This window comes from Bactrocera neohumeralis, chromosome 6 (genome assembly GCF_024586455.1).
Source record: "Bactrocera neohumeralis isolate Rockhampton chromosome 6, APGP_CSIRO_Bneo_wtdbg2-racon-allhic-juicebox.fasta_v2, whole genome shotgun sequence".
Taxonomy (NCBI): domain Eukaryota; kingdom Metazoa; phylum Arthropoda; class Insecta; order Diptera; family Tephritidae; genus Bactrocera; species Bactrocera neohumeralis.
The window spans coordinates 27,159,348-27,186,123 of record NC_065923.1 but is presented as its reverse complement, the minus strand read 5'-3'; the positions used below and the strand labels follow the sequence as shown (position 1 = coordinate 27,186,123).

Here is a 26,776-nt window from a genome sequence, read left to right as displayed (position 1 = left end):
GATTCCATTACAAAATTTCAAAAAAATCATTTAATATTTTTTTAATGATAAAAATAAAACCTTTTCGCATCGCAAGCCAACAGCTGCCAACCACGACACAATTTTCATATGGAGATCAAACTTCATAATAAAAAAACATAATAAAGTTGTACTAATTGTAAATTCTTATCGAATCGGTTTCCGGGAAGTTGAAATGGACCATTACGAGTCAAATAATATTCTTTGGATTTAGCCTTCGGCGACTTTTTCTTGTTCTCGGACCGCAAAAAAATGGTCATTGGAAAGAAATTTAGCAATAAAATTTAAAAGGTAATTGCCGAGTCGGGGTCGATTTTATGGAAAAATACAAAGCATAGAACAATAATTATATTTAGTACATATGTATGTATATCAATATTACGGTAAACGGATCGACATAACCGAAACGGATCGTATTTTTTCGGCTGAAAATTGTTAATATTTTTATGCTAGCTTGGAAGAACGCTATCGCTTTCGATGGCCCCTTTGTTAAATAGCAAAATAGAATTTCAATATAAATAGGCTTTTCTATAAAACGATGTGAACTTTTCGGTCTGTCTATCATGTATGGATCATTGACCTACAATCGTAAAAACAAACTAAATTTGGCCAAACTTCGGGCTGATCTGTTAAAATAAAAGTTATCGGTCGCTTGGTGGAGCGGTGTCAACTGCGTCGATGCATAAACGCGTTTTTCTTAAAACCACGTTTTTTGAGTTGGCGGAACTTTTGACTGGGCATTCTACAAGATTATGATCCGGTTCTTCTACTAGTCGGCGTATCTTTTCATAGAATTTTCGAGCTTTATCTCTGTTGGCCAGCTTGTCAATCTCTTCGTGCTCACACGCACGCTCACGCATTTCCGCATTTCTCTTTTTAAGTCTGCAAATGCTCCTCGCTTCCCTCTTCAACTGTCGGTATCTATCCCATCCCGCACGTGTGATTGTAACATTGCGAAGTAGGCAGTCTGTTTTCTCTCTATTGAAGGTACAATCATCTATAAGAGTGCACAACTGCTGGCGTACACCAATGACATCGATATCATTAGCCATAACAACCGCGCTGTTAATTCTGATTTTTCTAGGTTGGACAAAGTAACGAAGCAAATGTGTCTAGCAGTGAACGAGGGCAAATCGAAATATCTCCTGTCATCAGACAAACAGTCGTCACATTTGCGACTTGGCTGTCACGTCACTGTTGACAGTCATAACTTCGAAGTCGTAGATACCACCAAAAACAACAACGTCTGCCTCGAAATCCAACGCAGAATAATTGCTACTTCGGACTGAGTAAACAATTGAGAAGTAAAGTCCCCTCTCGACGAACAAAGACCAAATTCTACAAGTCACTCATCATCCATATCCTGCTATATAATGCAGATGCATGGACGATGACAACATCTGAAGAGTCGGCGTTACGAGTTTTCGAGAGTTCTGCGGAAGATTTATGGCGAATGCCGCACTCGATGTAACGATGAGCTGTACGAGAAATATGACGGCATTGATTTAGTTCAGCGAATTAAGAGACAGCGCCTGCCCTGGCTACGTCATGTCGTACGAATGGATGAAAACACTCCAACTCTGAGAGAACTCGACGCAGTACCCGCCTGGGGAAGCAGAGGAAGAGGAAGAGCTCCAGTCCGTTTTAAAGACCAGATGGAGAAGGACCTGGTTACCCTTGGAATCTCCAATTGGCGCCAAATAGCGTAAAGGAAGAACGACTGGCGCGGTTTTGTTAACGGTTTCGAATTTTATTTACTTACGCTGGACTTCCACTATGAAAACGCGTCACCTCGAGCTGCCGCCATTGATCGGTACAGTTTTTCCGACAACTGCAAAAACATTTATTTTACCTATTATGCTTTCCGAGAAAAATATTCTCGAAAAAACAGCATGTTTTCCCGTCAACAAGGTAGAAACCTTCCTCAAAGATATTACTGCTAGAGCTGTTTAAACTGAGTGGCTATACTTTATAAGCTTGTAACCTAAAGAATATTTGAGATATTAATTAAAAGTCTTAGTATAGTATTTTTAGAAGTAAACAAGTATCCTTCTATATTCTATTGACAGCCTTACTCTCTCAATATCTCACTCAATTGAAACTAAAAAGCTTGAAAAATTAACTTTAGGGTGTGAAATCTAAAGAAAATCCATGTTGGCCCAATTTTTCAACAATATTAATCAATTTCGTGTTCACATACATACATACCTACAAGGTGCGAATTCCAGTACAATTCACACGAAACAATATTTCAAATTTCGTGCACATAAATATCTGAAATCTGTGAAAATAGACGAAATGAAAAACAATCCGAAGAGAGAAGTGTGTTGTCGAGACTTTCACTCAATTATCACTTCAATTGTCTTAATCACAACAAAGCACGAACGAATATTACTTTCGGCACCTCAGAACGCAATATAAATATAAGTACATATGTACATAGATATATATACTCTTCTATACAAATACATACATACATGGCTGCTCGAAAACCTATTACTCTAATTTAAGCAGAAATTTGAATGAGCACAACTACCGTTACGTAAGCACACGAGCATCTCTCGAGTATATATGTGAGTGTGTGTGAGTGGGGCTACGTTACACCTACATACCTATTGCATCTTCATCGCACGGCGGAGACTGCCAACCTTCCTGCCACGTTGCGTCGCCACCCGCATTAAGAGCGCCGCGAAGAAGCACGCAAGGAATTTTACACAAAATGCTGCCAGACTGGCGTTAGACGCTCCTCATAGGTAACAGCGGGATGCAGCGGCACACAGCGGGCCAGCAGCGTGTAGCCGGTGGAGGAGTAGAGCAGTCGGGACCGTCGCCAGTGGTAGCCAGTCAATGGCACGTGGTCGTTTGGTCGAATAGTCGAATGGACGGACGGACGGACGGTTGGGTGAAGAAAGCAATGTGGCAGCGCTACAACTCGTCCGGAAGAGAGCGCAAATATCTACAATCATAATCTCATAAACACACCCACACACATACATGGGCAAGTGTAAATATACAACAATGTCTGTTGATGTGTGTGCGCGTATTTTAGATGAAAGAAGGTGAAAATCTGCAGCAACAGCAACAACAAGCGCACATTTTCCGCATCGGCAACTGATCAACTTTAAGTGCTCAAGTGAAAGAATTACGAGAATACACCACAGCCGAGACTGAGGCCAACTGAAGCCAACTGAAGCCAACTAAGGCCGACTAAGGCTGAGCTTCAACGGCGGCAACGACAAACTTATGTACACACGACATCAGCTACATAGCTGACGAGTATAAACGATGCTTTAATTCATTAACAATACAATCAGCTGTTCACAACAACAACAATAACAAAAAATACTACTACAACAACAAGGTGCTGCTTAAATGAGGCTATGAATTAACGAAGACGAGTTAAAACACTGCTTTATATATGTACATATGTAGTTATATGTACCACATTGTATGTATGTGCATGTGTGTTTGTATGTATGTTCGTCGCTGCCAATGGCGGCTGTGCGGCCGAGTGGTTTCTTAGCTATTTTCGCCTTTTCAGCATGCCATGTTACACAATTCTCGACGCGCACGCACACACCTCACTATTTAAGTAGCACAACGCGCGTTGATGAATGTCCACAACAACAGCAAAGCATATTTATCTTTAATGCTTGCAGTTGAGCGGCTTAAATCGCGCTGCCTTTTCACATATAAACGCTGCATCAGCGCCTTTAAAGCGTCGCCGAAAGCAACGAAGACAGCAAGTTTGCAATTTTTCCGTTGTCTAAAGTGCCGTTAAATGTTGGAGAACAATCTTATAAGAAGCTTATAAGTGGGCGTATTTTTACAACTACTTTGCAGCTACTTTGAGCGGTGACTTGCGTTGGAAAAATCGCAGAAAAGTATGAAAATCAAGAAAAAGAAAAAATAAAAGAAATAAAGATAAAACAAAAACAAAAAAGAAGAAGCGAAAAAATAAACAGAGGAAAGGAAATATCACAAAAATCAGAAAAAAAAGAAAAAAAAAACAAAAAAATATCATAAAGGAAATAAAAACTACAAAAACACAGCGCCAAAGACACAACTCAGTTAACGGGTGTGCAACTTTTTGGGGGTGTATTAAAGCGAAACCAATAACAATGTTTACGACGTTGTTGGTTTTCTTCTTTTTTTATTTTTTTCCTTCTTACTTGCATTTCCGACAACGACATTTGCTTTGTGCTCCCTTATTTCGCTTTCGCATGGCACTTTGTTGCTTTTGTTATTGTCGGAAGGACACAATACAGCAGCAGCACACACACACACACATACCCCCACAAATGTGCGGGTACATGCGCCTGCCAAGGCAGTGCTCCCATTTTCTTGACTTGTACATACGCGAGCCACGATTGGTCCAACGCATGCGCGTGCTCCGCCTGGAGCATTTGCATTGCACTTAGCACACACGCGAGGGAAATTTCAACAGCGCTGCGTATAAGCGATTGTTTGTCTGTATATGTATATTTGCATGCGACTGGAAAGATGGCTGGCCATAGAACGCCTGACTGACTGTTAGACGCTGAGCTGCGCACTGGACGCGCACATCACGAGCGCACAATGCGAGTGTTGTCGGGAAAATATGGCGTTCAATGTAATACATTTCAACCGGCAATGGCGGCGCTCTCCGGGAAAGTCACTACAGCTTGCACACATACACATGTACATATATAAAGATATATTTATATATATGTTTGCCTATATATTTATATATATTCGCAACTTTGCTTGCTTTCCTTTGTGCAATGCATTACATAAAGCAAATAACAGCGGCTTTCCCCTGCATTTTGTCATAGAGAAAATATCCCTCTGGCGTTTTGGCATGCAAAACCAGCGCTGCTTGGACGGCTAAATAATGCAAAAGCGCATTTTTCTCCGAACGCCCGCAATATCAGAGATCCATAGTCATTCAAGCATAGCGTTTTGTAAGTCAACAAATAATACGGATCGTCCGCCTAACGTTCAAGTGTCAAGCCAGTGTTGAAATTTTCGAAACTAGTCAATTTACAAATATCCTTATATTTATTTAGAAAATAAAGTAATAAAAGACGCGCTCGCAAGCTCAAAATTTTCAGTTTTCAAATTCAATGTAGTGAAAGTGTCAAAAATTTAATTACAAAAAAATATCGAAACGAAAAAATATTAATGATTTGCTCCACAATAAAATTACTCGGCAATGATTGACGAACAGCATCCCATACAAGTTGCCACGTGTGAGTATTTGTTCAACTTTCTTTAAGGAAAGCAACCAGTGCACTTGTTCAGTTATAAATGTATGTGTGTGTGTGCGAAGTCTGCGTTGGCTAGAAATTAAAGAACACCGACGGTTATTTATATAGAGACAATTTCATAGAACCGCCGGCAGTTTGAAGCTTGTGGAAGTAACAGTATTTTCATAGAGCATGAAAAAGAAAATAAAAAAATTGGATGAAATTTCTCAAAAACAAGTGAGTTGTGTGTTATTAATTCAGTTGCGTGGTTGAATTGCCCCAAATAGTTGTCCAAATAGTTTTGGGGTATATTCAGGGTAACCCATTTAGTTAGATAAAATGGCAGCACCGTTCCTTTAACTTTGACCATATTATTGTGGCTGTGGTCCGCCTTTAACTAGCGGTAACTCTTGGAAAATATATACAATATCAATAATATTGCCAACAATGTGAAAGCACATGGCTACAGAAACGTACTAGATCTCTTTACTTATTGGTCTCTATATTGCCGTCTTCCAGCTATTTGCAAATAAGTATAGTTTTTTGAATACTGGTAATGAGCCACCAGCAGTTGCCTCAAAATTTATCTATTGAGATTAAGCTCGTTGTTGTTGAAGCGACGGAATTCTGCCGAGTTGACAGTCCTTGGTCATATAAAAATCTGGGTCCGTCCCGGTTACCCCGACTGTCGTGTGAACGGCAAGTGTTTCGTGTATTTATTGTGCTAGCGGGGGATAATCACAGAAGAAGCGGAGGGACAACCGACATAGTAGAGATAGTGATAGTGATACTACTAAATTCAGTTCAGTTCTTCCTACTTTATTTTATGATTTTCGTATTATGACCCGCTTGCTGTTTAATATCTACGTTATTTTGGAGTTTATGAGAGTGTGGCGAATGGTTTTTACCCAGTTTTCATGCAAAAACCCTTCGCCTTCATTGGCGTATATATCTCTAATGTCGGAAATCAAGCAAAAGCGATTATATGGTTAACTCAACAATCGGTTCTAATGATGTCGCCAATGTGAGCATTTTTACTTGAAACTGAATTAGTTGGTTGCCCTTCGAATCCTTCATTTTCATCTTCAGGCCTTATGGCCTTGTACTATTGTGGAAAATGTTAGTCGGCACATTCAATTTGTCTTTTTTGTTAGCGAATGCTATAGAAAAGATGATGTTTATGCAGCAAAGCCAGGGCGATCAATCTATCTTGGACATGTTCGTCCTCAGACACGTTTTCATGCGGCATAGTGTTGAACGCTCTGTTCAGAGCTCGCATTCGTCAGAGGAAGTATGCAGAATATGCGAAGAAAACTATGAATTATAGGTCCACATCGTAGTTCTTCAACTTTTGCAATGCAGTAGTCGGTAACTTGTTGTCTCTTGACTTTTCCTTCTGCCCACAATGGCACTCCCAGTGATCAAGTACAACTTTGAGCTTCAAACGTCGCACGACGTTGTCATTATCCCTAAAGCATTTGAATCTATCTATCAGGCAGGAGTGCAGCCCTATCGGACACAATTAGCACTTGATGTGCCATTTTGAATCTATCTATCAAGCATTCAATAAGATTTTCAATTTCCTTAGTTTTCAAAGCACATACTTTTCTGTAAGCAGCAAACTCAGTTGAAATCCACCAAATACTTCTCTAGAAGAGCGCATCTTCAAATCTTCGCTTATTGTATCCAACAGAGGAATGTACACTGAGACCCTTAATATTCTTCGCAAGTTCCCACGCAGAAATTTTCGCATTTTGTTTTTCGGCCGCAGATGCTTGCTTTTTCTTCATCAACTTTCAGTTCTGACCCCATTTTTTCGTGCCTGAATTAATGGATCGAAAATGTTCCTCAGCTTTTTGTCTTCGGTTTCGGAACATTACAAGCAGCGTATCTATCATATTTGATGCTTTTGCCAGATCGATCGATTCTTTTTGAAGAAACCCGCTAAGTGAATGAGTTAGAGATGGAATATTACATAGGCGAAAAATCTCAATTATAAATTCAAGTTTGCACCCGCTGTTTCCTTATTTTTCTAGTTACTAATTTTTGTCAGAGCTTTGACCATCAACCATAACTGTTCCGATAGACGTGCATAATTTCAAAATAAGATTAATTTTTTTATTTCTTCATGAACGATTCGTCGAAGGGCAACTCCAGTGAGAGACAACTCTTCGTCAGTTTGGGTGTGTTCCTTAACAGTCATAGCAGACATAGTAGTTTCATCTTCTACTTCGGAATCATCAGACCCACTATCTTCTACAGCATAATTTTTTGACATCTCAACAAAAGGCATCCAAAAACGTTGTAAAATCTTCCCTTATGCAAGTCCAGCAGAAATGAAGTCGACATAACGAAGTATGAGGCTAACCTGAATCCATCAAATCTTCTCGAAATGTTCCCCATTTACCCCCCCCCTTTATCCGCCACTGTAATAACCATGAGTTGAGAGAAGTGCGTGAAACACATTCTTTACAGAACTTGAACGTTAAACGTTGTCCAGTCATAAGTCTTTCCATGATGAAATGCTGCAAAATGCTAAACAAAAATAACATGACAGGTTGTCACGATTCACGCCTGATCTGTCAAACAAAGGTTATTGAAAAAGTGACTTTACTTAGATCATCCGTCAGCTGGAATTGCTATTAACCGCCTCAAAAAATTTGTTTCAGACTTAAAGCGCTTTGCCGATTTTTAAAGATGATTGAAGATGAAGATGAAGATGAAGAGATGAGATGAAGATTTCGATGAATCCGTAGGAGCATTGAAGTATCAAAATGTTCCTGCATCATAAATCCAAGTGGGATTATTTTTTTTTTTTTTTGCACCGACCTCTTAGCTTAACCTTCTAGAATTCTTCATAATAATTAAAATGGTCACTTTTAATATAAGCAATACTATAACTATCACCTGAGCGGCTGTATGAGAGATGATTTTATTATACTTAATTTCTATTCATTTACGTAAGCTGTTAATAACATCATGTGCGTGATTCTACATGTGTTGGTTTTCAACATAGACTCAATACTTTAATCTTTTTTGAGACATCATCAACAGCATGTCATCAAATTTAAATTTTATCTCTGTCAATCTTTATTAATACCTATTAATATAAAACTTTATCAAATTTTCCAGAAGACTCTTATTTCACCTTTTAGAAGCAATAATTTTCAGTTACATATTGAAGCCTAAAAGCTTATGTTCCATAAGATTTTTGCAGCACTTTTAAATTCTATAAGAAATTAACACATTTTAAACATAACGCTATTTGACACAACTCTCAGCATGTACTAAAAGCAGCTCTCATTTAACATGCCGACACAAATTTTGTACATTTGTATTTGTATTATTTGTGTATAGACTATGCAACTTGGATATTTGTACGCAATCACAACAACAACTACAATATTAAGATCAAATGTTATCACTTTAAGATAATTTGATAGCTTTGAATATAATTTCACACCTCCCCCTGCAGCAGGAAGAAACATACAACTTGGCAGTTTCAAAGGTCAGCAGATGAATACGAGTAGTTTTTCCTACCGTATGTAGTTGTTGTAGTTTTGTAATCGATGCGTATTGTTTACCGTTAGCCCCTTTAAAGAGACGATAAGTCAAAAAGTGCACTGAAATAATTTCTTTGCCTTTTGTTTGAGCGATGAAATCGGATTAAAGCAACAGCTTGCCACCGTATAATAATAACAAAAACAATAATAACAAAGTTATTGCATATGTGCGGCCCTTTGTTGTAAATCGCCTGAAATACATACATACATACATATATGTACATAGAAATATAAACATACAAACACACATATAAAGCTGACGTGCCGACGCTGGCCCAAATTGGGGATGAAGGACTTTGTAGACGCACAGCCTTCACCTTTGAATCGCTTGCCAACCTCCCTTCAATACATATTTACAAACACTCATACACTTACGCAAACACACGCACACATATTCACAATCATTTATTTCCTTTTGTTGACTCATTTACGTACAAATTCGGTATATCCGATCGGCATTTAGCCGAAATGAAAGGGCGTTTCGCCTTCATATTTGACTGAGTGACTTAAATTCTTTTATAATTTAATTATAATCACAAAACAACAAAAACAAGCAGTGCACGCAACAAAAACAGCCGCACCAGACTGAGGGTGGAAGTCGGCGGTTTCCGAAAACCATATGCTAAGCATTTGTGTCTATTCAAATGCTGCCTCCAGCCAGCGGCACATACACATACTCACAAACAGTGGTAGCGCTCTGGTAAACAGCGGCATAAAGGATTCGCTTTATGTCGTTCGTAGAGCATAAGGAAAACAAGTGTAAATCCCGTTGTTGCAAGCAGCGTCACGAATAAGAAATCTGTCAATATATTTACCTAGTTTGAGTCAAGCTTCCACTAAATACTTTCGGATATCCTTTCGTATGCGCGCACATGTATATCCTTTTTGTCAGGTGTGTGTGCAGTTGTTGTGCTAAATATTGACATGTGTGTTATGAATGCCACCAGCAGGCAGCTAATCGCATTACACAGCGGCGTAGAAGTATATGAAAATTTCATACAAGAATTAAGCTAGTCAATCTGTCTTTGATTCTTACTAATTTCCTTTCATTTACCTATAGCATTATTTAATAAAAATCTGAAAAATTTCTCATTAATCCCTACTCATTCACCTGTCATTTCAACGCTCAGCACTGAACCGGATTTCTTGAAATAGTAAATATAATTAATTAAACTTTTTCAGGCAAAAATCCATATAGTATGTCATTAGCCTAAGCTGATGTTAATAAAAATCAAGAAAAATTTTAAATTTCCCTATCATTTGGTCCATGAAACTCTCAGCCTCCGGATTTCTAGAACATTAATATAAAACTATAATTTAATTAAACTTTTTCGTGTAAAATCCATGACTGTCTGGTTCTGATGTTAAAATAAACAAAAAAAACTTGATTCCGATCGTTCAGTTTTTATGGTAGCTATAAGCTATAGTTAACCGATCTGACCAATTTCTTCGGAGATTACATTGTTTAACCTTAGATAATAATCTATGCCAAATTTCGTGAAGATACATTGTCAAATGTCGTTTTCCATACAAGCCCTTGATTCCGATCGTTCAGTTTGTATACCTATATGCTATAGTTAATCGATCTGACCAATTTTTTCGGATATTACATTGTTGTCTTAGAAAATAATCTATGCCAAATTTCGTGAAGATACATTGTCAAATGTGAAAGTTTTCCATACAAGCCCTTGATTCCGATCGTTCAGTTTATATGGCAGCTATATGTTATAGTGGTCCGATATCGGCAGTTCCTACACATGAGCAGCTTCTTGAAGAGAAAATGACGTTTGCAGAATTTCAAAACGATATCTTGAAAACTGAGGGACTAGTTCGTATATATACAGACAGACGGACATGGCTAAATCGACTCAGCTCGACATACTGATCATTTATATATATACTTTATAGGGTCTCCGACCCTTCCTTCTGGGTGTTACAAACTTCGTGACAAACTTAATATACCCTGTTCAGGGTATAAATATATAGGAAACATTCTGGGAAATTCAGTAGCCAGTCACGCCCAAAAGTTACGCATTGGCAACGGCGAATACCGCATTCGATGGAACGATAAGCTGTACGAGATATACGACGACATTAACATAGATCAATGAATTAAGAGACAGCGGCTACGTTGACGAGGTCTGAGCTCTGAGAGTATTCGCGAAAGCGAAAAGCGCTATAAACACGTAAGTGGTGTCAACGCCATTTAAGAAGAAAAAATCACGTCCAAAGCATGCGATCTGTAATAACAATACGAGCCCAAGAATCAAGCAATAATCGTTTAATATCATATACATATCGCGAGTTGGTTTGAATACTCTCTTACGTGTTTGATAGAACTCAATACTAGAATGTCCATATTTAAAACTCTATTTGACCATTCGACTCAATTGCCTAGATTTGCAGCTTCTCTGGAAAATCATCACAATATTAGAATGTGAAATCCAACATCTTAATCTCTTTTTAACTCGTTACACTTGACCCAACGACGCTACAACTCCTTTAACCTGTCTGAAAAATGCGTTTATGAAAGTCTACAAAGTATGGCGCTGTGTTGAAAATTTCACTTAAATTTCTGCCAGCGAGTGAATTTATAAACTTTTGAAACAAAAGTCAAATCGGACCAAATTTTAAGAATAAGGCGAAAGGCGCGGAAGAGCGTACCTAATTCGACCAATTTGGCCCTGACGACGGCGGATGACAGCTGCTGCGTTAACATGATGGAGCAGCACTCTTAGCCACACCAAATCTGCTCAATTATTTGGTATACGTTCAGTGACCATTTTGCCTCACATAGGTAGTCGATTTAGATGAGTTCTTATAAGTACCGATAGAATAATTCTCGCCTTCATCGAAGCAGGTTCGTGGATGAAGTCCACTGTTTCGACTGTCCCTGGTCTCTAGTGTATGTCGGTACTCACGAAACCACATAGAAGCTTTTTCAGATTCCGCTTAAGTAACATAAATGTGCCCGCAGAGTGGAATGCTTAAAGACGAGCCGAGCATTTTCCTATTTACGCTACACATGAATTTACGCTCGGTTCAGCTTTGAGCACCCATTCTGCGGGGCTTCTCCCACGGATTGCACAGAGCACACTTAAATTTCAATCGTCTGGCATGCCTTCTGCTACAAGGAAGCTGATGCATTGTCCTTCAACATCTCCTACTGTTACGAGTATGCTTTCGCTGCCATTCAGCAGGCTGGAGAAGTGTTTCCTCCATAATTTTAGTACGCTCTGGGCATTAGTTACTAGATCGCCTTTGGGAGTTCTACAAGAGAATGCTCCGGCTATACGTAAGGAGCTTAAAATGCCGCCCCATAGTTCCCTTATGCCGAGTTGCTGACGAATGCCCTCCGAGAGCAGGAGTGCAAGTCGAATTGAAAATCGTTCGGCTGTCTGTTGTGGTTGCAGCTTCTCGACGTCGTACCTTCCTTGTATTTGTTGACTTGCGTTTTTGCTGCCCGCAGGCGGGTACGTATCTTGGCTGCAACAAATAGTGGTCAGAGCCTATGAGCTTCGGAGCGCACGCACAACTAAAACACTGGACACGTGTCTTCAGTCTATTAGAACATGATTGATCTGATTGGTGGCTGTTCGATCCGGAGGCAGCCAGGTAGCTTAATTTATTTTCTTACGTTGGAATCTAGTCCTACAGATAACCATATTTCGGGCCCCGGCGAAGTCGATCAGCCTCAACCCATTTGGGGATGTTTCATCATGGAAGCTGAATTTACCGACCAAAGCACGATTTTGACATCGTGGCGGGAGCAGCTCTCATAGGTGCGCCCCAAGCGCTCATAGAAAGCGTCTATGGTCACATTATCCTTCTCTTCCGTCGGGGTGTACGCGCAAATCAGCGTGTTGAAGAACTTCGCTTTGCTGTGGATTGTGGCTGGACAGTATTCGGCGACGGTGTCTCTCTCCCACCACGAGTCCCACATCGAATTTGCGCTCCTTTAAATGGCCACTGTAGTAAATGTCATAAGGACCTACTCGTCTAAATCCTTGTCCTGTCTACTGCATTTTTTGGATGTCGGTGATGTCAGCCTTTACTCTTACGAGGACAACACCCAGCTGAGCAGCGGCACCTTCCCAATTAAGGAACCGAACATTTCAGGAGCATGCCCTTAAATCGTATTCGTTAACATGTTTGCAGGGTTGGCCATTAAAATGGGGACCCCTCATCCGAGGCTGTTGTGTGCTTTTCATTGGTGGCGTTTTTTTACGTGGCGGGTCCCAAACCCAGTGCACAACCTTGGAGAGGATGATTCGCCTTCTCACTTAAGCTCGCCTTCAATGTTTCTCGCTATTCAGAGGCTACTTGGTCTAAGACCAGAAGTCGTCAGCTGCTTGAGCCATATGTAAAGAATCGTTTCTGGCCACGCCTTAGTGAATGGCGTTTAGAGAACTTTGCTCACTTTCGTGAACTTGTACACATGGCTCCATCCTCCGAAAACCAACGCAAACGTAAATGACTCTATTATAATCACAATGCTTTGAGAAGAGTTGTAGATCCGCAAACGGTTCATTGGGTAAGATAATAAATAAAATTTAAATTATAAATTAAATTTGCTGTTTTTAGACTCGACTAGTAGTTTTATAGTGAAGCTGTTTGATTCGTTTTTTTAAGTGTCCTGGGTTGTATAATTTTTAATTTAATAGAATTAAGAACTTATTTCTTCGCTTTCCAAACAAAATAATTATAAAGTAGGTAGCCTTAAATACATTAAGTACAGACCAATCTAGTGTATTCTCTTGGTAATAATAATTGCTTGCAACATATTGCCACAACAGTGACCAACCAAACTTGTTAATAAAGTAAGCTTTAGGTGAAATAATTTGCTGGAAAATTTATATGGACCACATTTGCATTAAGTAAACACATATAACGATATATACATATGTAATAAATATGTACATACATACATATGTGTGAAATAGCATTTACAAAAATTCATAATTAAACCGCAACTGTTGCAGCAATTGAGCAATCTGCTGCCCTTAAATGTTGGCAAATAAATATGTGGCATAAATTGAGATAGAAATCCCAAACAAACACATGCACACATACGCATGCCCACTCAGCGATTTCAACCAAAATAACTGTCAGTGTCAACTGGCAGGCAAAAACTATGCATGCGGCGGTTTCCAGCTGAAAAATTTAGTTGAGTATTTTGTGAGCAGTTTACATATCCGCATTACAGTTATTTTCATAATTGCAAAACCACAAATTCACTCCAGTTCAATTCTCATACACCCGACGCCCCCTACCCTCCGCCAACAGATCGTTCACTACGCCCGCCGGCCGCCGAGTGCTCGCTGCGGCTGGGATTTTGTTGGTCAGCTGTTGTGGACCCAATTTGTAAACAAGTCCATGGCATGACCGCATAGGACTAGGGCTGGTGAAACAATGGTGTCGCAAGCGAATGCGAAATTTGTAATTGTGGTCATTCAATTGTTGGCTGGCCGAGAGCGAGCGTTGTCGGCTAAATAGTATGGCTGACATTTACAACAACATACCTATGTGCATATGTATGTACAGTTTAATGGAATTTACGAGGCTCAAATAAAAATTGCTGAAATGTTTTTCTTGCCAACGCACACACACACACACACATAAGCACGCACTCACGCACATCGATATGTAACTGTATTTATTCGTATTTGTGAACTTGTAGTACCATTGGGCCTCAAGTGTCATACGCCACTACAGCAACAACAACATACATCACCTCAACAGCAGCAAGCAGCACAGCAACAACAACAAACATCACAGCAACAAAGAGTACAGCAACAACAGCAAAGATCACATCAACAACAGCAAGCGTCACTGCAACAACAATTAGCGTCACAGCAACAACAACAAGCATCACAACAACAACAGCAAACGTCGACACAACAGCAATCCGCAAGCATGATGATGAGCGGAAGTCAAAGAATGTTAACAACACTGGCTACAGCATTGAAAGCAACAACAACTTCCGGCTCGACAACAAGTGACAACGGCACCGGCATTGGAGCTACGCACGATGCCACCAAACCGCTGCCCACAACAAGCAGCAACACAGCGACAACAGTGCCAGCATCCATGGTAGCCGCTACAGCATTGACGGCGGAGATGGGGGGCGTGGCCGGTGCTTCAGCGATGACAATTGGCGCTACAGTGCCCACCACCCGCGAGGTGTTGTGTGGCGGTGGTGTCAACGGAGTGGCCTGCGGTGAAATAAACGGAAATCCGACAACACCAACCGCATCGGCAGCGGCCGCCGCCGCAACAGCAGCGACATCGTTTTATACAAATGTCATAGGAAATTGCAGTGGCCACAAAAATAATAGCAATGCCGGCAATGATAACAAATGCTACAACAGTGTCAATATGAAGGCGAGCAATGCCAGCAGTCTTGGACAAAGGCTAGATGCACAACAACAACAACAATTACATTCACAACATCAGCAGCAAATGGCACTGCATGTACCAGTCACCGGTCCAGGACCTGGTCGACCACCCCCCACTTGCTCCCCCAACGCCCTACACCCCTTGCACCCCTCTTTGTATGGCAGCGAGCGGCAAGCATTGGCCGATTTCAATATGAATGTTGTTGGCAACAATGAGAGTATCGGTGGTGTTGGCATCGTCAACAACGACGGCTGCACCATGGCTGCCATGTACACCACAAACAACAACAACAACAATAACAACAATTGTATTGACCACAACGGTAATAGTAACCTGACTAATTGCCTGAATGGCAACAATGACAATACAAACAACCACGCCAACAACAACAACAACAACATGTTCCTTGCCATGCAGCGTCACGCGGCGGAAAACTGCGCAACGTTGCAACACAAACAACAGCAGCAACAACTTCAGCATTTACAATTGCATTTCGGCACGCATTCGCATGGACAATTCGCGCATGACGACCACTCGCCTTGTCCAACGCCCCCCATGCCGCCCTCAGCGCTGCGAAATGGCAACAAATGTGACGCGCTCTCAACGGCCGCCGCAGCTGCTGTGCTCGGACTGCCGGTGGCATTGCCTTTGTCATTGTCATTGCACTTGCCGCCATTGTCATCGTCAGCATCCGCCGCCGCTTGTCGTACAGCCTTGACGTCAGACCCGGCAGCAGCAGCAGCTGGGGGAACGCAGTGTGCCTATTGTTGTCAGCCAATTTGTGATCGTTATATAATGCGTGTCGTGGACACTTCATTTCACGAGGGCTGCCTCAAGTGCGCCACTTGTGCGCTGCACTTGGTGCACTCCTGTTATGCGCGCGATGGCAAGCTCTATTGTCGCATCGACTATGAAAGGTAAATATTTGCACATGACCAATAGCATATATCTACTATATACATATCTGTATACACCACTACGCGAAATTTTTATATATACTATACATATAAATATAATTTCATTGAGTTCTTTGTGTCTTGTTTACTCCACTTTTGGAAAATTATTATTTTAAGACCACTTTTTTCACAGAAAATTTCATTCAATCAAAGCAGGTAAACAGTTATGTAATTATTAGGGTGTCTGCAAGAATAAGTTTTTCCATTCATTTTTAAAACGCTCAAAAGTCAAGCTATAAAACATTTTTTTGGGTAAGAAATAGCCTTTTTTCAACAATTTTTCTCATATAAACAATAAATATTTTATTAAAATTTTTTATTGCTACAAACTTCACTATTAGCAAAGAAATTCTGAATTTTTTGGAAAAAAATCTTTTCAACTCGGCCATTGCAACGCCATTTCCGGCAACCTCTCGTAGAAACGATGCGCCCACGTTGACTGGATAACTCCTTACAGGATCATTTAAAGTAAAAGACGCGTGTTTTAGTTAAAACCTTAACTTAGAACTTAGACGAAGTAAACAAAACTGAAAATTGTTTTGTAGAATTTAATAAGAAAGTTAGAAAATCAATTTTTATAACCCGTAAACTATGTAACCTCTTAAAACACATTATGGAGAGAAAAATAATTTCCAGTTATCTAAAAACAAAACAAATTAGAAAAAGTATACTGGAAAAAATTAAGAAGATATTGATGGACGGTCATATAGGTCTACAACTTTGCTTCCGCCGTTTTCCAATAGATGTCTCTAGCGTCAAACACTGGTCGATTAAACCATTTTATGTCGATCTTGGACATTTGTGTCAAAATTAACCCAAATATTTGTAGAGATCTGTTTGCATCCCAAGCTTATTGTCAACTGAAAATGTCACTTTTTGAGCCGAATTCTCGACATTTGCGGGAAATTTTGCTTTTCTTTTTTAATTCCGAGAAAATTGCGGCTAAGGCTCATCGAATGCTTTCGGATACGTACGGTGAGGCTGTCCTAAGTGAAAGAACATGTCGCGAATGGTTTCAACGTTTTAAGAATGGTGATTATGAAGTCGAAGACCGGCATGGTGGTGGAAGGGAGAAGATTTTCGAAGATGCTGAATTGGAAGCATTACTCGACCAAGAGGAATTGGCCGAATCATTGCAGGTGACACAGCAAGCCGTATCAAAACACCTCAAAACCATGGGGATGATTCAGAAACAAGGAAACTGGGTTCCTTACGACTTGAAACCAAGAGATGTCGAACGGCGCTTCTTTGCATGTGAACAGCTACTTCAAAGGCACAACCGAAATGGATTTTTACATCGCATTGTAACTGGCGGCGAAAAACGGGTCCACTACGATAATCCTAAGCGAAGAAAGTCATGGGGAAAGCCTGGACATGCCTCCTCGTCGATGGCAAAACCGAACATTCACGGCGCCAAGGTCATGTTCTGCATTTTGTGGGACCAGCTGGGGATAATATATTATGAGCTGCTAAAGCCAAGTGAAACCATCACAGGAGACCGATACCGAACGCAATTGATGCTTTTGAGCCGAGCACTAAAAGAAAAACGGCCACAGTACGTGGAAAGACACGATAAAGTCATTCTCCAGCATGACAATGCTCGGCCTCACGTCGCAAAGGTGGTCAAAAAATATGTGGAGATGCTGAAATGGGAGATCTTACCTCACCCGCCGTATTCTCCAGACGTTGCGCCATCTGACTGCCACTTGTTCCGATCGATGGCACACGGTCTAGCTAACGAGCACTTCAGTTTTTATAAAGAAGTCAAAAATTGGATTAATACTTGGATCGACTCGAAAGATGAGGAGTTCTTTCGTCGCGGAATACGCATGCTGCCAGAAAGGTGGTCAAAAGTAGTAGCTAGCGACGGCCAATATTTTGAATAACATTTTTGTAACCGTTTTTATACCATAAAGCCTTAAATTTACAAAAAAAAAAAAAAACGGCGGAAGCAAAGTTGTAGACCAATAAAATATAAAAACAGCTATTAAAAAATAATTTGGCCAAAAATTTTCAACGCTATCGATACCACTATTGTCGAAAATATTACACTTAAATTTTGACCCATATCATCATTAAAACTAATATTTGATATGGTTATCTGTGTGATTGGCGGTTGAGCCATTGAGTGCTAGGACTACTGAAACAGTTTTTTTGTTATAGAACAGTCTAATATACCTATAAGCATCTAAATATTTTTTTATTAATACTTATTTTGCGTTATTATCGTATGTATTTTTATCGTAATCTCGAAATAATAATACAAAATAATCAATTAAAATAAGAATAATTTAATATTTTTTTATTATTTCCAAAAGTGTTTCATAATACTTTATTTTGGCTCATAATATTTTGATTTACCTGAAAAGAGTAACATAAAACTATGCCAAATACATAGCGACTGTAAAAGGTTAACACTGCGTATACGTAATGTCATGTTGAGAGCATAAAAAATGAATACAACTGAAGCAAATAATGCCATCTAATCAAATTCAATCCGGAATGACAAAACAAAAAATAAATAAAAATAAAGAACAAAAAACAAAAAATAAAAAACAAAAAGCCAAACCAAAAAAAATTAAAAAAATTAACAAAAAATTTAAAAAAAAAAAAATATAATAAAATAAAAACAATATTGTCACGTATTTTAATACAAACCTTTATTATCGCCTTTGAAATATGCTGCTTTTGAGCCAAAACAAGCAGGCGCACTCAAAAAGTTCAATTTTCAACAACTCAACAATGAAATAAAATCTTTTTCCTATTGAATAACATCGGGCACATAATGTATCTAACTACGCTGATTCAGCTGGGCAAACATTTTTTCCGATATAGATATGTTTGGTTCACTTAATAAAAATTGCTCAAAAAAATTGCTCAAATTTGTGCGAAAGAGAAAATTATTGAAATTAATAATTAAAGTAATAGTAATCGAGCTATAATCAATTTCTGATTTTTTATGAAACCGTTACCATTACAACTGGGTATCATAAAGTTAAAGTGATTTCATAATTACTATAAGCCGAATAAGTTACTGAAGAAAAAAATAAACAAAAATTGTTAACACTGTACATTCATAAGTTTAACTAATAATCGAAGGAAAATTTATGTTTTGACCAAACGACGGATTCCTAAAAAAAGTCAGTTTTTGTGAATAAATTTGCACTTTATAGTGGCTTAAAATCGAAATTATTGTCAAAAATCTTCTTTCCGCGATAATTTCCTACAAACATATAGATCATGTGAAAATATCAAGCTGATCAGTTTAAACATTTTGGAGATATCTTCCACTGCGATTCCAAAAAAAGCGTTTCGAATTTCAAGTTTTCGTTCGAATCGGATAAGCTTCAAATTTTCGGAGATTATTCTCAATTTTATGTACTTTCGAAATAAAAAATATCCAAACGGATATAACCCGTTAATGTTTGAAATAGAAAAAACTTTGCTCTTCAGAGAAATATTTGATCCCATTCAACCATTCGAAACAACGTAAGGTTGTATTATTTTTTTTCAAAACTATAGAAGCGATTTCCACTCAATAAACTATAGGGTGATCCATTTCGAGGTTCCCTACTTAAAAAAAAAAACACAGAAACACGGTTACGTTAAAACACCGGCATCATTTTTGAAGAAATATGGATCGATGATTCCTCAGGCCCACAAACCACACTAAACCGTTGAATTTTCTGGATGAAATGGCAGCTCTTGAATATTTTCAGGTTTCTCTTCGTATTTAGTACGACTTAAATTTAAAATCTCGACGTAAAATGAGACGTTAGTCCTAGTTGTCGCGACCGCGCCGAATCGACTCTCCACGATATTCCTGTACACTCTCAGCTGCGGATAATGAAATGGCAAACAATATTAAACAAAATTAACATAACAGCTTGACACGACTCATCCGTGACCCATCAAAAAACGGTTATTGAAAAAAGTACCTCTACTTAGATTACCCGTTAGAAGCAAAAGAGTGGAAAGAGGCACTTTATGATTTCTCAAAATCCACATGCCTTCTTAAAACAAGGGAATTGTTAGAAATGAGATGCTAAAAGAAGCTGCCATCTTCCTACAACCTACCAATGAAATCTTATTTCACACTGCCTTACAAGTAAATGATTGACGTTTTTTCAACTTATGATCATTTTTGTTTTATCTAAACAAACTATTCATTCATCATTAACGCTGTGATTATGATGGTAAATCGGTTTGAACCAAAAATATTTCCAAAGCATATTCTGCCTTGTATAAATGAAAGTGAATAAAGTTCCAGTGAGTTAACCATAAAAATATTCAGAACAAAATGGGATTTCTCCAGTCATTCATGCTGAGAATATCTGTTAATTTATTATAACAAATTTATATTTTTACAATTATTTTTTAATAAATAGTTGGAAAACATAACCGCTAATAACACTGTTATTTCATTTTGCACAATGCATATGTGTCATTGTGTAAAAAATACGATATCTCATTTCCAATAGACAATTTCTACGCAATCGCTGCCTCGGCTGTGGTCACCGCATCGCTTGCGATGAGCTGGTCATGCGAACATTCGACAGTGTTTTCCATTTAAAGTGCTTTGCGTGCGTCGTATGCGGTGGACTCTTGAAGAAGGGTGAACAGTACGTGGTGAAGCAGGGTCAACTATTCTGCCGATTGGACTATGAAAAAGAAGTCGAAATGCTGCAAGGATACGGTAGGTATCCTACGTAACATGCGTTGTAATGTACAAATAATGGAAAATATAACCGAATCGAGACTAAGTTTCAACCTACATCCCCACCTCAAGCCTTTTTAGCATTACCACAACTCTCATTTTAGATCAATACTAAAATACTCTTCCATAAAAATAGATTTCTACGGCGATGACTTGTTTGCACCCAAATTGGATGGCAGACGTGGACCTAAACGCCCACGCACCATACTGAACACACAGCAAAGGCGCGCCTTCAAGGCATCCTTTGAACTGTCACCGAAACCCTGTCGTAAAGTGAGAGAGAACTTGGCAAAGGAGACTGGTTTAAGTTTAAGAATTGTGCAGGTTTGTACACTCATATACACATGATATGCTTGTGAGCGCAATCGCTAAGAAGTACTGTAAACATACTGAAAATTTTCATTACCAAACGTTAAGTCCTCATTTATTTAATCCTCAGGTTTGGTTTCAAAATCAACGCGCCAAAGTGAAAAAAATACAAAAGAAAGCCAAGCAAGAGCACACGAAGGGTGCGAGCGACTCACAGGATTCTCAAGAATCGGACAACAGCAATTTGGCGAAGATTAAAGACGAGGCGCATAGTGACTGCGAGTCGCTGCTAGAGTCACCGTTTTCCGCCTGCGGCAGCAGTGGCGGGGTAGGTGCTGGTGGCGGTGGTGGTGTTGGCGCCTCTTGTGCGGATGGCGGTATAAAAATGCGCTCCATCAAAGACGAAAACGAGAATACGTCATTTAATTGCATGGAAACCAATAAAGGTGCGTTGCTAACAATGATCAAAAGAGGTAAGAGTCCTGCCTTGGCCCCTCTGCGCCGCTCAGCGACTGCTCTCTACTACTATGTAGTGCGTACTTATGCTCAAGTGTAAAGTGCAAAAGATGCAAAAGCCGTGGAGCATAAGATAAATGTGGAAAAAATTAAAAATTTTAGCCAACAATATTGTCTCATTATACAATTTAAATTGATTAAATTTGAAAAAAATAGCGGCGGACGGTTGTGAAGAGTGGATATTCAGAAAGGGAAGAATCTGCTTTTAATCACTGATGAGTTTAATTTGCCAACTGAGTTATGCTATATTTAATTTTTGCTTATTTATACAATTTTGGCAACCCTGTTCTTTAAATGATTAATTACAAGATCGAAAAGCCGTTGAAAAAGTAGAAAATTGCATTAAACTGGTTAAAAGAACCCTGTCAAAAATTGATATTTTATATGTTAAAGGGTATCATAATAAAATATTTAACTTTATAACCAAATTTCCGGTTAAACTTTTTATCCATCTCCTATCAAATCATGAATTTCTGTTTGAAAATTTCTCTTGATTCCTCGGCATACAACTAATGCTTATAGAAAGCAAACTAAAATTTTTTAGCACACGATATTTCACCGGTAAAAGGTAGTCCTTAAGTTCAAATATTAAAACCGCCAACCGCTATGATCGAAGATGGCCAAAACGGCTATCTTTTCGACCTTTCTCACTTCCTCGTTGCACAGAACTTAACACTCTCCCCTAATAAATCCGCAGCGAAATATTCACAAACTGGACGAAGGAATACAGACTTGACCTTAATATTACAGTCAATGGCGCAAAGATTCCAACTGACAATAACCCTAAAATTTTAGATGTGACTCTTGACAGCCTGTGAACCTTCACTCCGCATACGACCGCGATTATCGCCAAATACAGAGAACAAATTCATCAAGTCGCTAGCCGGCAGCACATGGGGAAAGGATAAAGAAACGTTGTTGCCAACATATAAGGCAATCGGCCGGTCGGTCCTTAACAACCACCGCACCAATATGGTCGATGCAGTGCACTCCGGGCTACGTCAGTATGGCTTTTGATGTCTTCCGTCGAACACCTATATAGTGAGGCCCGTACACTCTCAGTTAAATAGCATAATGAACTCCTCTCCTATCAGTTCCTGCTGTGGTGCTTTCGTAAAAATCATCCCTGCAGTCACTTGCTGGGAGCGGAACCACCTCAACTACGTCAATGACATAAAATAATACGCCGACCTTAAGACGCAACTAACTTCCGACATACACTGACCGCTATTCAGAGTGTTGTCATTAACACCTTCACCGATTCCTTCTCTCCCATTGCAAACGAAGAGGTCGAATTGCCGCGAGCTTCGTTCTGGATACTGTAGCAGGTTAAACTCCTACTTATCCAGAATATCAAACATATGTCTTTTGCCTTGCTAACCCTACTCATCTGACACCCTTTTCCCTCTGGTCCGACCCCGTCGAAACCACACATTTTCTAGGCCTTCCGTTGCATGACTTCGATGACAACATATCTAATCCTTACCATCCTATCGACAATTATGTACCCGTTATAACAATAACCAGATGGCCAAAATGAAACCAGAAGGTGAATTCAAATAATTTTTTCCAAATCACATCTGATTATATGAGGAAAAACTTAAGTCACCATGTGGTGAAATCTTTTAAAATTAACTTATTAGTTCGAACTTCTTCTTTCCTTCAAGAGAGTATAAGATTGAATGAAAGAGAAGACAGCTGATCTAGTAATCTTATAATCTTGTTACTTGGACCAATATTTTTGAAAATTTGCCCTCAAGTAAAATTTTTTAAATATGAAGTTTCGTTCTTAATAAACTTCAGCTATATTCTTTCTAATTGAAAAGTAACTTAATTGATCACAAAACCTCAGGTCAGTTCAAGTCTTTAATCTGAGATATTTTGCACTGTCTCAAAGGCGGTGTGGAAGATATCTTTCTAGCGACCCTCTCTTGAGATCTAAAAATAAGACCATAAGATCACTGGATATCCGATACGGAAGAGAAAATCTGAGTAGAAGATAAGACAGATCTATCTGGTAACACAAAATCTAGTTTCTCAATGTTACGCAAGAAGTTTCTCATTTGTCGCCATCGCCATTATCGGGTCACAAACTGACCGATTAAACTTAAGTTCATATATGGACAACTTTTTTATTTGACAAGATATCTTCATATAGTTTAGCATAGATTATTGTCCAAAGGCCATGCTTTACTCTCCGCACAAAATACATCTAGGGAGCTGTAGTGCTTCGATACAGACAAAGTAAACGTTTTTTTTTGCTTTCGTCCGTCACACATTCTTTAAAACACCCAGGAGGTAAAACGTCTTCGGTATTCGTAACAGCTCTATGGAAACCATCTATGAATGGTTACTTTCGACAGTTAATTTTTCATTTCCCGTCTTGTTTCCTATGAGCATAGAGTAATCTATATCTGATTCAAACTAAAAGCTCTTGAAATCATTCCCAGAAAAAATTAGATTTTATTCCGGCGCTTATATCTTTGCTAACAATTTTTTTATTACTTAATTCTATTGAAATTATTTTTTATATTTAAAAATCTTGCAAAGCTTCTCGTCTCTTAACATTAAATTCATTAATTGATTTTATTTAGAAAACTGCAACAAAACGAACGAGCCTTTTCTGAGCACCGTACTTGGCCTGAGCTACTCCACATTTCAACAGCTGATGGGACCGCTGACGCAATCGCCCATGGTGAATCCCATTGATCGGCTCTACAGCATGCAGAACTCCTACTTTCGGCCAGAGGAACTGGCCTATAATGGTTGTTCCAAAGACTTGGTTGAGCCTTAGAGATGGTGGTAGTGCTCATATGAATAAAATATTAGTTGATATAATACATTTTAGTCGTGATAGTTGTGTATAAATAAATATATGTATGTATAATTCAACGTTAGTGAAAGTAAAATAAACAATAATATGATTTTATAAAAACACAAGAGCGTAAGCAAAATAGCAAAATCAAAAATGAAACGGTACTCACGTTTATAACGATACCAATACCGATTAGCGAGTAGTAGCGTAAAATGCATAAGAATAAAAAACAAAACAAAATTGTTGAAAATAAATTTTATTCACTTATGTATTCAGTTATTGCGAAGTTTTACAATTTTTACAGCTCAATGTTGGTTGTAGGTATGGTCCACATCCAACAAAAGTATCTGCGTACTAGTGATTACTCAGCAGTGAAATGAATTACTACTGTGAGCAAAAAATAGTAAAATTTTTTAATTTAAATTTCGCGCGAAAATCCATTCTTCGAAATATTTTTTAAGGTTGGGCTGTCAATGACATCTGTCACATCAAAATAATCATTAGTGTTTAGTATAAAGCAATTGGTGTTCGATCGTTGATTAACAGTCAGAGATCTTACTGGCATCTTTGGAGTATCGGAAAATCAGTAAGAACCATTTTACTAAACCGAATGCCATCCAAAAAAGGAAACATATGAGGAATATAAAATAAAAGGAAACATATAAGCTAGACCTATACCGATCGCGAACCATTTTTGCACTACATATACTACTGGGAAGGGGCCTATTTCTAAAGCGTTCCAAATTTTAACTATTGTTTAAGAAAAACGTGTACAAAACGATTCTTCAAGTGTTGCTCATCTTTCCGCCAATTTCTGAATTCCATTTCAAAAGAACTGCGCCGGCTTGGCGGCCAAGAATGAATCGGGCCAATTTTGGATTCCTTGCTTTGATGTGACTTATGTTCCAATGAGATTGTTCTTCGTCGACCGGACCAAATTGTAGTTGGAAAGGGCAAGCTCATAATGGAAAATTATTGCCTGGTGTTTAGTCACGAATTCCAAGAGTTTTTCGGCAATCGTTCGGTTGTATTTGAGAAGTTGTCAATAGTGTTCTCCATCTATCGGTTTACCTGGTTTTCGAAGATAACAATACAGCACGCTCTTCCGATTCCACATAGCATTATCTTGGCGTCATGGATATCCGGCTATGCCGTTAATTTTTTTGATTGACCAGGTTTCACATTATTTTTTACATTTAGGGTTGCCATAATAGATAAACTTTTCATCATCAGTTCCAATCCATTTCTTGCAATCCTCACAAAAAATATGTATCGATATCAACTCTTTCAGACATATTATTCCAAGACAAACATTTTCACTTAATTTCTCGTATGCCACATCAGAATGGAATATAATCAAGCCGCGGGATGGAAGTCGTTATATTGTGTGTCGTGTGTGTGGATTAGACAAGAGTCGATTTCGTATTTTTTAACCCTAAATCACATTATGCAAGGTTCTAACCGAAGCTCGTTAATATATCAATCGCATTTAGGTCATCCGTCTATTATCAGAAGAAGGTGTTATTTGATGGCTTTCTCAGAACGCTGAGTTATTGATTGTAAAGTTAAGAGGAAAATTATATTTAAAGTAGACAGGTTCCCTGTTTTGAAACGACTAAAACTCGTAAGGATGGAGATTATGTGTGGATTGAGTTATGTGTAGAAGTTCAAGTAAGTAAGGAAAGTTCTGTGAACGCCATTCACTTGGGAATGGTCAGAAACGTTTCTTTTACATATGGCTCAAGCAGCTCACGATTTTCGGTCTTAGACCAAGTATCCTTTGCGTCGCCAAAAAGCAGCCGTTTGAAGAAAAACTAAAGTGAGAAGGTAAAACATTCCTCCCAGGGTTGTGCGCTGGGCTTGTGACCCGCCACTTAAAAGCACTCCCCCAATGAAAGGAAGAAAACAGCATCGGGTGAGAGACCCCCATATTGATCCAAACTCTACAAGTCACTCATCATATCCGCTATACATACTATACATATAGTGCAAAGGCATGGACAACATCTGATGAGTCGGCGTTAAGAGTTTTCAAAAGAAAGATTCTGCGGAAGTTATATGATTTTATTTCCAAATCGTGTTAAATCAAAACCGTGCAAAACCAGAGTTATGCGTATAAATAAATGGTCAACGTGATGAACTAAGTCGGTTGAGCCACTTCCGTCTGTACAGATCAGAATGATCAAAGTAAAGGTATTTTATATCCTTTCGTTAAATTCGGAATTCACATGTGAATGGTATTATAGCTTCGCTGC

The 26,776-nt window shown here is 38.9% G+C and overlaps 1 protein-coding gene across 1 annotated transcript; it reads left to right on the top strand.

Moving 5' to 3' along the window:
• The first annotated feature begins 4,925 nt into the window (after positions 1-4,925).
• Positions 4,926-24,800, top strand: LOC126761931 (uncharacterized). Its single transcript, XM_050478366.1, has 6 exons — positions 4,926-5,249; positions 14,490-16,125; positions 20,646-20,860; positions 21,018-21,205; positions 21,321-21,636; positions 24,301-24,800. Exons 1-6 carry the CDS (start codon positions 5,213-5,215, stop codon positions 24,498-24,500), a joined length of 2,592 nt encoding a protein of 863 aa, XP_050334323.1. The 5' UTR covers positions 4,926-5,212; the 3' UTR covers positions 24,501-24,800.
• The last annotated feature ends 1,976 nt before the right edge of the window (positions 24,801-26,776 follow it).

Excerpts from the sequence above, each read along its gene's own strand:
- LOC126761931 (XM_050478366.1), top strand. The coding sequence starts at position 5,213 with ATGATTGACGAACAGCATCCCATACAAGTTGCCACGT. Across the intron at positions 16,126-20,645 it reads TGTCGCATCGACTATGAAAG|ACAATTTCTACGCAATCGCT; the intron begins GTAAATATTTGC and ends CATTTCCAATAG. Across the intron at positions 20,861-21,017 it reads CGAAATGCTGCAAGGATACG|ATTTCTACGGCGATGACTTG; the intron begins GTAGGTATCCTA and ends CCATAAAAATAG.